The sequence below is a fragment of the Amyelois transitella genome, chromosome W, assembly GCF_032362555.1.
Source record: "Amyelois transitella isolate CPQ chromosome W, ilAmyTran1.1, whole genome shotgun sequence".
NCBI lineage: Eukaryota > Metazoa > Arthropoda > Insecta > Lepidoptera > Pyralidae > Amyelois > Amyelois transitella.
This window is the reverse complement of record NC_083536.1, coordinates 10726007-10738685: the sequence shown is the minus strand read 5'-3', so window position 1 is coordinate 10738685 and position 12679 is coordinate 10726007. Positions and strand designations below refer to the sequence as shown.

The 12679-nt window shown below is 37.1% G+C and overlaps 1 protein-coding gene across 1 annotated transcript; it reads left to right on the top strand.

Moving 5' to 3' along the window:
* Positions 1-8356: 8356 nt before the first annotated feature.
* Positions 8357-11014, top strand: LOC106141973 (uncharacterized). The gene has a single exon (XM_013343607.2). It carries the CDS (start codon positions 8357-8359, stop codon positions 11012-11014), a length of 2658 nt encoding a protein of 885 aa, XP_013199061.2.
* The last annotated feature ends 1665 nt before the right edge of the window (positions 11015-12679 follow it).

Here is a 12679-nt window from a genome sequence, read left to right as displayed (position 1 = left end):
GAGATCAAAAATTTTAGGCCCACAATCCAAAATGATGAGAGTTTTAAGTATCGATTTATGAATGAAAATTAATATTAATTAATTATTATTTAAAAGGATGATTTCCGGATTTTGAGAGCTATGATCTGATCTGATCAGTGAAACTGGTCGTCCGTAATAGTTCGAGGCAAAGCAGTGGAGTTGGACATAGATGTAGATTATACGCAATCAAGTCTAGAAAGTCTTTTATCTGTATTGTTCTCATATGAGATCATCTCAGGAGAAACACCCTTACAACTTAGTGAATGAAATTTTGATTCACTTATTTTATACAACCTATGGTTTTATATGAGAAACAATCAGACACTTACTTTTGTGATCATTTTGCCAAGATTAACCAAGTGAGGAAATACAATTATAACGTATGTATTATTTAAAGCCATGAATGCTTTGGATATAACTATCAACTACTTATATATACCACATTATCTTTAAATCATTAATATGCAGGGTCTATTGAAGACCGATTCTATAAATTACCTTCGTTTATTCGAATCCAAAATAAGTAATGAAAACTTATTGCAATAAGGTTTTATCATCTAATATTCGTCTATCTAGGAATTACACCTATTCTTACTATTTTTTACCTAAAATGATTTACTACCCTTTTGATGACTGACTGAATTGTGTATTCTCCTTCGGAGATTTGATATTACCTTTCCTGATGACATATCAAATATTAAGTTAGTTAAAATATTTATTCAACTCATTGCTTGGAGACACTTTGTCTCACCTCGCGTCCCTTGACAGGACTTTGACTTACTTCGACAGTATTGACATACAGACAAACAAGGTCTCATTGAATTTTATTGACTTGAGAAAATATGAATGAGCTAGGGGGAAGGATTACCCCGTCTGGTGACGCGATCCACCGGTAGCGACGGGGAGGGGTCGCTGCCTATACCCGAAAGCTCAAATGCTGACGTGTGGTCATTCTGTACTTACATATTTTCCTAATATATGCCTATACCCAAAAGCTCAAATGCTCATACAAATATCATGTCATTCTGTAATTCCATATTTAATAAAATACGTATACATATTACCTATAATTTAGAATCAAACGAACTTACCTTGTGAAGTTTGTTATCTAATTATACGAGTGTCTTGGCCGAAGATGATTACATAACATGCAACAGTATGCGAGTTGATACCGTCTTCACCACACTTATAAAGCCATATTTATTTTATTTTTATTTCTTTTTAATTGAAATTGAAAAAGTGTATCAATTGACTCATTTACGGCGTCCATACACCCCGCTACTTCATCTGTCCGTCACTTTCATTCTTTAGAGCAATTTTTTTTTCGATTATTATGGGTGTTTTAGGGCGAAGTGGGATCGTAATGATCTTCGGTCAAGACACTCGTATAATTAGATATCAAACTTCACAAGGTAAGTTCGTTTGATTCTAAATTATACTTCATGTCTCTCCCGAAGATGATTACATAACATGCAGATGTTTAGAGCATCGAAAAAATTAAAAACAGGAAGATATGAAGATCATTATTTCTGTTGACAACAAAAGATAATTAAGTATTTATAATCAGGTAACAAATCATTCACATTTGTTTAATAAATAACAATAATTATCACTTTTCGTAATTTAGAAATAGGGAATCAGCGAACGCGCTATCTGAAGTAGTGCAAATTTCTTTATTATAGTATTTTAAAAATACCCGAGAGGATTCAGACCACCCCGCGGCTTCCCGTATTGCTTCTAGGTTAACGCCGAGCCTGTGAGTCGCGGAGGTTGAAGCGTGGCGCGTGCTATGCGCACTATATACACTTATATCTATGCCACTTTTTTCTAAGACATATTTAACCCAATTTTGATAGCTTATAAAGAGATATTCTTCTTTGCGAAACTCAATAGTTCTGTCAATGTAAGATTTTAAAGTTAATGCTGGGCATATTTTAGGGCTTTCATTGATAAACGGCAAGACGATTAACGGTTGGCACGAACCAGGCCGGGAGGTCTTGATTAGATCTTCTATTTTAATATGTATTTTATCAGGATAAAATGAGATATTTTTAAAAAGAATTAAACTTAGTGTTTGCATACGTTGTGCGGATGCGAGGGCAAGAAGACTAATGCATTTTACAGAAAGCTCTTTTAGTGTAATGGAATCATTAGAATAATAATTAGATAAGAAATGTAATACTTAATACCCAAATACGACAATACTTGGGACCCAACCCAAGTATTGTCGTATTTGGGACAAGGTGGTTTAAGGCGATATATTCCTTTATAGAAACAATTTTAATGTTATCATTGGCAGTGATATCCTGACCCAATAATATAGATAACGCCGAACGGTGACTATTAAGCGTGTTATAGCTTGCACCGTCGTTGAATTTTTCTGTCAAATATTCCATTAATTGTGTTATATTTGCATCAAGAAAAATCAATATTTTTCTCGTTACACTATAGCCACCAAGATTTTATATATGAATTATATTGATTAAGTGTGAAAAGAGGACATAACGATTTCAAGCGATGCAGCGGGGACTCCGCTTCAACTAATAATTTAAATATATAAATAAATTCCCTGCCATCAAGGTGAGATCCCCGTAGAGCAGGTGTGCGGCTCTGAAAAGTGAAATTAGAAGGTCACTGTTCGAAATAGATTACTTCAGATACGAGTTATTTAGACCATAGTGGATACCACGGCTGCGTGGGCCAGTAAGGTACTACTACGATGCCCTCAGCAGGGTCATTCCTTATCTTATGTAAAACTTTAGATATTAAACAAAACGGTGGGAAAGCATACAAATTCAAGTCTTCCCAGCTAAATGTGAAAGCATCAATAATTTCAGAATTGGGGTCTAGTTTCCAGGATGCGTATCTTGCATATTTATGATTTTGGCTACTGGTAAATAAATCAAACTCTGGGACGCCAAGTAAATATTTAATTTGTTTGAAAGCGTAATCTGCTAACTCTCATTCAGTATCGATGTTTGTTTGACGTGACTCGTAATCAGCAATATTTTCTTTAAATTGAATGTATGAGGCGAAAACGTAAATATTGTGTTTTTCACACCAATTACAAAGATCACGTGCAATATTGTTTAAATGGCTATGTTGTATACCCCCCCATTTTATTTATATATGCAATAGCCGTGGTATTGTCTAATCTTAACAGTATATTGCTATCTTGGAGGTGTGAGGGAAATATCTTGAGTCCGTAAAAAGCAGCTAGCAACTCCAGAGTATTTATATGATAGGAAAGCTGTGTATGATTCCAATTCCCGTTGGCAGACTCGTTATTGCAAACTGCACCCCAACCAGTGGTTGACGAGTCGGTAAATATAACAATAGAATAGTCGTTTTGTTGGAAGGGACAATTTGCAGAATCAATGCTATTTCTCCACCATAATAAATCTTCTTTTAAAAAATCTTTTAAGACTATTCGTTTATTATAATTAATCAAATAATTAAGGGCCAAGAATTTTTCTCTCTAATAATTTAGTATAAACCCATCCGTATTTCACGGCTGGGCACGCTGACGTCACTAATCCTAAAAATCTAGCGAGTTCACGAATAATGGGCAAATAGGCTGTGTACAAAGTACAATTTACCGCGATTGACGATATCGAATTTTCTGCTTAATTTCATTTTATTTAGTTCACGATTACCAATTCAAGTGTGCACACGTCACTTTGTTCCTTTATTAATAAACAAAATATTGTTCTATATCTTATCAAGTTTTATTTATCAAGATCATCAAGCTATCAAGAGGAGTCTCTGCTCCTACATTAGTGGTCCTTCGAGCTATCAAGTAACATCATCGTTAAGAACTCGCAATTGTTCCGTAAAAGTGTAGTGTGTCTCATTCTTTGCCTATACGTTAGAGTGATATAGCGAATCGGTTTTCCGGCCTCTCACCAGCGAGAATCCCCGGTTAATTGAGAAGGCGCACATATATCATTCCGACATAGGTGAATGAGAATACTCTACATTACCAGCAAGCTAAGGATAACAGTTTCCCCATCAAGTTGTTATCAAGGCAGTAAAAAAAGGAATATACAACATCAAGTCGGTACGTACCTATCAAGTATTTTAATCGGAACTCACGTATAAAATCCCATCAAAAAAAAAAAAAAGCAAGAATTTTCAAGAAACTATCAAGTATTTTAATCGGAACTCACGTATAAAATCCCATCAAGAGCGAAAAAAGCAAGAATTTTCAAGAAAACTTATCAGGATAGCGCTATAAACTATATCGAATTGACAAGTTACAAGTGAATTCAAGCTCAACATGGAGACCCTACAAAAACAAGTTACAATCATGGAAGAAATGAAGAAGCTTATGGAAAACTTCAAAAAAGATGGGAAATCTCGCAAGTCATTGGATTACACGTTAAAACGCATGGATGCCCTCGATAAGCTTTGGTCTGAATTCAGGAAAACACACGACGTCCTAACCAATGTCTTTAGCATGAATCACGAGTATTTCACATCAAATAAATTTGAAGAAATTCAACAATTTTACTACGTATCAAGTAAATTATTAAGAAACACGTTAGCGGAAATCGAATCCTATACGTCATACTCCGGCGCCAATAGTAAGGTCAAAGAATTGCAAAATGTAGGTGATAATGAAAAGGCAAGTAACTCGTCTAAGTCTCAAGTTAGCATGACCAAGCTGGAGGAGATGATGAGGAAGCAATCAAGTAACTTTAAAGCATTTTGACGTGCATTAACAAGCATCGACGTGGATAAACTCAGTGAGAAATGGGAGTATGAAGATGCTTTAACTACAATCAAGGCCCGTTGGAAAGCCGTCGATACCTTGCACTGGGAAATTGACAGTGAAACACACGAAATAGATGTAACTTATGAATAAAAATTTTCGGAGCACGAAAGGAAATTTATCGACATCAAAAAAGCCATAAACAGCAAGTTATGGTCTGTAGCCTACTGAGAAAAGTCAACACCGCAGCTAGAAATCCCTGTTTTTAATGGGAATTACCAGCAGTGAGTCTCATTTAAAGACCTATTTAATGAGGCTATTCACAATAACAATTCTCTGTCTCACGCTCAGAAAATGCAGTTCCTCAAAGGGAAATTAAGAGGTGAGCCGTAAAGACTAGTTCAACATTTACAAATAAGTTCAGAATATTATCTCGCCAGTTGGGAGATACTAAATCACCGATATAATAACAAGAAGCTCATATTTACCTCACATATCAACACCATCATGAACCTAACAACCATTCAACAACCGTCGTTGCATCTTATTAAGCGTCTTCATGACGTCACTAAAGAATGTCTAAATGCAATTAAAAACCTGGGCATAAACATTGAAAATTGGGACCCTATTCTCGTTCATATACTGTCCCAAAAGTTGGATGTAGAGACACACAATGATTACATGACGTCATTGAAGCACCCTCAAGAGTTACCAGTGCTTAGTGAATTCCTGGATTTTTTGGAAAACAAGTTCACCACCCTGGAGTCATCACGTCGCAAGCAAGATAGCGGCACAAAATTAAGTTCAAATGCTCCATCTACATCCTACAAACAAGAAAAATCTTACCTATATAAAAATTACGCAAGCAACAAGGCTCTCTCTAATTACAAGCAAGAAACTAAATACCGAAAACTAAATTGTCCGGTATGCAATAGTAATGAACATAACATTTATAATTGCAATAAATTTTTAGAACAGACAACAATACAGAAAAAACAAACAATTACGAAATTGAATTACTGCTTTAATTGCTTATTTAGTCATAATGGCAAACCATGCACATCAAACAAGAGATGTCGCCAATGCAATGGATGTCACAATTCTATCCTACATGACGCATTTGTTAATTCCCCAAGTAATGCTAATATATCTGAAAATAAGTCCAAGGGAGTACACGTAACTGAAAATGGAGGAACGTCGGAAATATTATTGGCCACTGCTATCATCAAGGTGCAAGGAGTTGATGGAAGGTATTATATGTTACGTGCTCTCGTCGATCAAGGTTCTCAAATTTCATTGATTACTGAAAACGCCGCACAGCTGTTAGGGCTGCCGAGAAATAAGTGCAGCGGATCTATAACTGGGATCGGCACTAAAACAACATCTTGCAAAGGGACTTTAAACCTAAAATGCGCATCACTAACCGAAAAATATGATTTCATTATTGATGTTTATATCATGAAGAGTTTGACAAGAAACCTACCGCATTTTTCGTTTGCCGGCCTGCCATGGGATCGACTGAGTGATATGAAATTGGCCGATCCAGAATACAATATTTGTCGGCCTATTGATATTCTTCTCGGAGCAGACATCTACGGTAGTATTATATTAGATGGAATTCGCAGAGCGAACGTTAACAACCCTAGCCATATCGCGCAGAGAACGAGGCTCGGGTGGATATTGTGCGGCAAAGCGCAAACTATGCAGTGTAATATTGTTGTTGCGGGTCGAGGTGGCAGTATAACCCTGACTAGGTACCTGCCTCCCCTAGTCTCCCCTTCACTTATAGGGAGTCCCGAATTCCGCTCCAGTAGAAGTCCGCCCCCCCCCGCTGGTATGAGACGTCAACGGCTGCGGACGCGGCAGTGAGGCCAACAAAGAATCCTCGGATGGTAGGTTGTGTAGAAATGGGGTCATCAACCTCTTCCAAAAGCCTATGTCTAATTTCACTGGATTGTCAATAATTTACTATACGTGGGGTCATTGACCTTACTCACTGAGTGTCTATTCACTATATGATCACTAAATATTGAGTCTCTCTCTCTAATTAAAGTCTATGTCACTTAATACTGTCTGAAATACTCACGGTTTAAGAATTCAGTCACTGAAATCCAATAGCACTATCACTAATTGGAATACCTACTCACTATGTTCAAGTCTTATTGGAATCCACTAAACTAATTGAAGAACAAAAACAATATACACAATTTGTCCGTCCACTAACCACGCACAACACCTTATACTAATTCCCTAATACTATAAACTATTTCACTAAGAGGTATTATTCCGACTTAATTTTCTTGAAGACTTTTTCTTTCTTGAGGACTTTTTCTTTCTTGAGGTCTTCTTTTTCTTGATTTTTCACTTTAAACTGGAACAATTGCACTACGATGCCCTCTGCCGCCGATTTTACTATTGTAAGTCGGAGTAATACCTTAACGCGAACCTCAAATTTCGTGACGATTTCTGGTGTTGTGCATAGCTTCGCTTAGGCGATATTTATTAACTTTTCTCAATTTTACATGATATAAACATAACAATTTCCATTTTCCGTATAAACTAACAAAAATTCTCATCACATAAAATAGTTTACACATATCACAATTTCTTTCTCAAAGAGATTTTAACAAAAGTTTGTCTTCAACCTATGCTTTCAGCAAAATTTCCTGTCAACTTTTAAATATTTCTCGAATATACAATATAAGACTCTAATAAGTTTTAAGTTATACAAAAATACATATATCATACTTTCTTATTACAATACTTTCGTTTCTATAAACAATATACTTTTCGAGAAATTTACTTACATTTGTTGACATCAAAAAACATAATCCAATTATTGACCTCGTGTCCTTGACTTTTATAAAAATAGCGTTATCACTTATCTATGACGGTCTGCGTTATCGTTTATCAATTAGGTTTCATAAATAATAATAACAATATCTAAAATATGCCTCTAAAGTGCTCATTCGCTTTCTAGTGTACTATCTAATGCAATTGACCGTCGTAGTGGGGGTATTGTTTGATCTCGCTTCCTTTGTTCTATACAATACAATACTTAATGAGTGTGCTAAAATATGACAATGTTTAATGAGTGTGCGCTATGTTAAATTTAATGTGTCGCTAACAATTGTAATTAACGATTTGGAAGAAATAGAAAGATTTTGGCAAATAGAAGATATATCAAGTAACACCCCCTCGAACGAGATTGAAGATGGATGCATTAAATATTATAAGCAAACAACAACAAGATTAGTGGCCGGAAAATATCAAGTCAGACTTCCCCTAAAATCAAACATTTCTGAAATTGGAACATCACGACCTGTAGTCATTGCCCAATTTTTTCAATTGGAAAAGAAATTTAAACAAAACGCGAAAGTAGCCGAACAATACAAATTGTTTATCAAAGAGTACTCGGAACTAGGTCATATGACACCGGCAGACTGTTCAACGCAGGATTTAGAATATTTCATGCCTCATCACTGCGTAATTCGTGAGGACTCAACAACCACAAAACTTCGCGTGGTTTTTAATGCCTCTCAAAAGACCTCCAACGGCACAAGCCTAAATGATTACATGTATAAAGGACCGAACTTACAAAAGGACCTTTTGGAATTAATTATGAGATGGCGCCAGTACAAGATCGCATTTACTGCAGATATCGAGAAGATGTTCAGGCAGATATGGGTCCAACCAGAATATCAATGTTATCAAAAAATCATGTGGCGCGATGAAGCGTCAGACATATTACAAGAGTATCAACTTACTACGGTAACGTACGGCACCAAGGCCGCGCCGTTCCTTGCAATGATGACTTTGCGTCAGCTGGCTGAGGACGAAAAACAAGCTTTTCCTGAAGCTGCCAACATCGTTAAAACTTGTTTCTACATGGATGACCTTCTCCACGGTGCTCATTCAATACAGTCAGCAAAACAAATCAAACAAGATCTTATCAAGTTATTGAAGAAAGGTGGATTAAATCTGAGAAAATGGAACTCAAATTATCAAGAATTACTACAGGAAAACACAGAATTTAATAACCAAGAAAACTATATTTTCCACCAACTTGAGTCAAGTAAAACCCTAGGAGTGCATTGGAAACCAAAACAAGATGTATTTATTTTTGAATCGAAAATTGAGCCAAATTTTGAAGACAAGATAAGAAATACAAAACGAAAACTTTTGTATGACATATCACGCTTATTCGACCCATTAGGCTGGATCACGCCGTTGTCCACCAAACTCAAAATTCTATTTCAACGTCTCTGGAACTTAGACATTAAATGGGATGACGAGATTCCAAGATCCATTAACTCTGAATGGTTGAAAATCCAAGAAGATATGCCAAACATAAATAAAATAAAAATACCTAGATGGTTAGGTACAAAGGCCGTCTCGGATATTGAATTACACGGCTTCTGTGACGCATCGCAAAAGGCATACGCGTGCGTCATATATTGTAAAATATTTAAAAAGGGAGAGCCTAAAATTTCATTGGTTGCTGGAAAGTCGAAATTAGTACCTCGCAATAAACAAACTACCTTACCAAGATTGGAGCTGTGCGGTGCACATCTTTTGTCCAAATTGATGCTCAAGGCAAAAGAATGTCTATCTGACCACGACATGAAGATTTACGGCTGGGTCGATTCCACAGCTGTGTTGGGGTGGCTACAAGGCAACCCGGATAGATGGACAACATTTGTAGCTAACAGAGTGCGTCAAATAACAAACGTCATTCCGCCATCAAGTTGGCATTATATCAAGTCTACCAACAACCCAGCTGACTGTGCTAGCCGTGGGTTAACGGTAACACAGTTAATCAACCACCCCCTATGGTGGCAAGCACCGTCATGGTTATTAACATACGAAAACAAAACCAATAAATCGCCTATGCTTTATATGACCAATGAAGAAGAAAAACAGGTTAATAAAGTTTGTCACGTCGCGAAGCAAGAAAAAAGTATTGAAGAAGAGCTGCTCTGCCAGTTTAGGTCATTCTCAAAAGTTATCCGCGTCCTAGCATGGGTACGCCGATTTTTAAGAAGAAGTCATCAAGAAAGTTATCTTACGCTCACGGAGTTGAGGGAAGCTAAGATCAAGATTATCAAGAGAATACAAGAGATTGAATTTAGTGAAGAAATTACAAGTTTAAAAGACAGTCAGAGATTAACATCAAGAAGTAAACTATTGAATCTGACACCCTTTCTAGATGAACAAGGAGTACTAAGAGTGGGTGGAAGATTAAAAAATGCCAGAATTAGTGCGGATATGAAAAATCCAATTATTATTCCGTACGCAAGTCGATTGACTCAATTAATTATTGATGACGCTTATAAAGTCACGTTACATGGCGGGGCACGTGTAACATTAGCGCTAATTAGACAAAAATATTGGCTAATAAGTGGCAACAGGGCTACGAAAAAACACATTCGCCAGTGTGTTACTTGCAAAAAACATAATCCCCGTCTTCAAGAACAAATAATGGGAGATTTACCGAGTCCAAGGGTCAATCCTTCTCGCCCATTTCAACATACGGGTGTCGATTACACTGGACATATTCTCGTCAAAGCCAATAAGGGTCGCGGAATAAAAACCAGCAAGGGATACGTTGCGGTGTTCGTCTGTATGGCGACGAAAGCCGTCCACCTGGAATTAGTCTCGGACCTGTCGACGTCAGCATTCATTGCAGTTCTACGCAGGATGGCCGCGCGATGGGGTACACCAAGTCACTTGTACAGTGATAACGGGACGAATTTCGTGGGAGCAAACCGGATATTACAAGAAGAGTATCAAGAAATTCTGCAAGTCTTCAATGATGATTTTGTGGGTTCTCTCACGGGCATGAAGATAACATGGCATTTCAATTCCCCAGCATGGCCATCAGCCGGTGGTTTATTTGAGGCAGCCGTCAAGAGCTTCAAATTTCACTTCAAAAGAGTCGTTGGTGAGCAAAGACTCACATTTGAGGAGTATTCTACTCTGCTCACACAGATAGAGGCATGCATGAACTCAAGACCTCTATGTGCCCTCTCAGAAGATCCTGAAGATTTCGACTATCTCACCCCAGCTCACTTTTTGAGTGGAGGTCCAACACTCACATTAATTGAGACGGAAAGAGACATGCGAACACGCTGGCACTTGACTCAAAAGATATATCAAGACATCTGGAAGCGCTGGCGAGCTGAATACCTCACTCAGTTGACATCAAGGTCTAAGTGGAGATACCCAAGAAAAAATATCCAAATCAATGATGTAGTTCTTATACATGAAGTGAAGTGAAGTGGAATATGGGTAGAGTTATAGAGCTGCATCCAGGCCAAGATGGCTATGTTCGCATTGTGACGCTAAAAACAAGAAACGGGCAGATACGACGTCCAATTACGAAATTATCCATACTCCTAGAAGATAAAGAGCAGAACAAAATCATGAAGTTCATATAAAACAACAAGAAAATAAAAGTAACAAGACCTACAAGACAAAGCTAAGTACTATATGTACTGCCCTATTATTTTTCATGACGATTATATCAAGCTCAGATTGCATGGTTAATACGACAAACTTCAGAGAAAAACAAGGGCTATATTTTGATAAAATATCTAACATGCAACTAATTACACGTACACGCAGAGGCCTTCTCAACGCTATTGGAAACATAGCAGGTGACCTCTTTGGCGTACTGGATGAAAGATTCGCTAAACAGTACGAGACAGATATCAGTCTAATAAAGGCAAATCAGAAACACATGGCTATGTTATGGAAAAAAACAGACGTCTTTGATAGAGGCTGAAAATAATATTTTAAAAAGAACCGAACTTACTATGAAACAACAACAAAAATTATTAAATCAACATTTAATAGCTATAGAAAAGGCTACTAGTAACATGATAGAATCAGTCCAAGGAAGTATGGTTCTAAATCGCTTTGCAATTGGAGCTATAATAGCGAATAACATGTTGAACACTTTAAAGACGATGCAAAGTACATTGCTCGATACAATAACCGACATATATCATGGCCGCATCAATTTACACCTGCTGACGCCGAACCAAATTAGCAACGAACTAGGTATGATATCAAGTCAATTGCCTAAAGATGTCACATTACCGATAGATAACGTTCATCAAGATTTACGCAAGATTTACGATCTCCTCACAGTGCGAACAAGGATGCTGGAGGACTATCTAATATTTGAGATCAGGCTGCCACTTATCAACAGGGATACCTTCGAGATGTCCAAGCTCATCCCGATACCTAAATATCAAGAAGGAAAAAGTATCAGACTGGTTCCAGTATCGGATTACATTTCAACTAACATGAGAAAAGATACCTATATTTCATTGACAGAAAGTGATATAAAAGAATGTCTAGTACAGTCAGCAACTTATTTTTGTAACAGCCGCAAGCCAGAATATCATATGAGAAACGGAGAAAATCTATGTCAGCTTGACAACATAGAATGTAAGACGGTCATTGAACCATGCAAAGATCTGTGGATTGAATGTAATGATGTAAATACTTACATGTATTTTTGCTGCAACATCTGTAACGTACGTGCCATATGCATGGAAGAGATGACAGGGCACCAGCTACAAGGGTCTGGTCTTATAAAAATTGGACATGGTTGTTTGTTGAAGTCAGAAAAGCTGACTATCTACCCATACAAGTCACACTCCACTGAAATCAGGATTTCGCCTGTTTTTGACACACCTGTTATGGCACCGATAAATAACGTCATTATATCACGTTTCCTCAATGGTCTAATAACAACCAATCACTCGGAAATCTTTATCAAGAATCAGATCAACTTGGAAAAATAATAAATAATCTAAAAGAAGAGCAAGTCATAGAAGAAGCAGATGGTATAACACACCATGATATACACCATTATGTGATGATATACGTCATCTTGGGACTGATCGGAATAGCTGGCATGATTATTGTTAT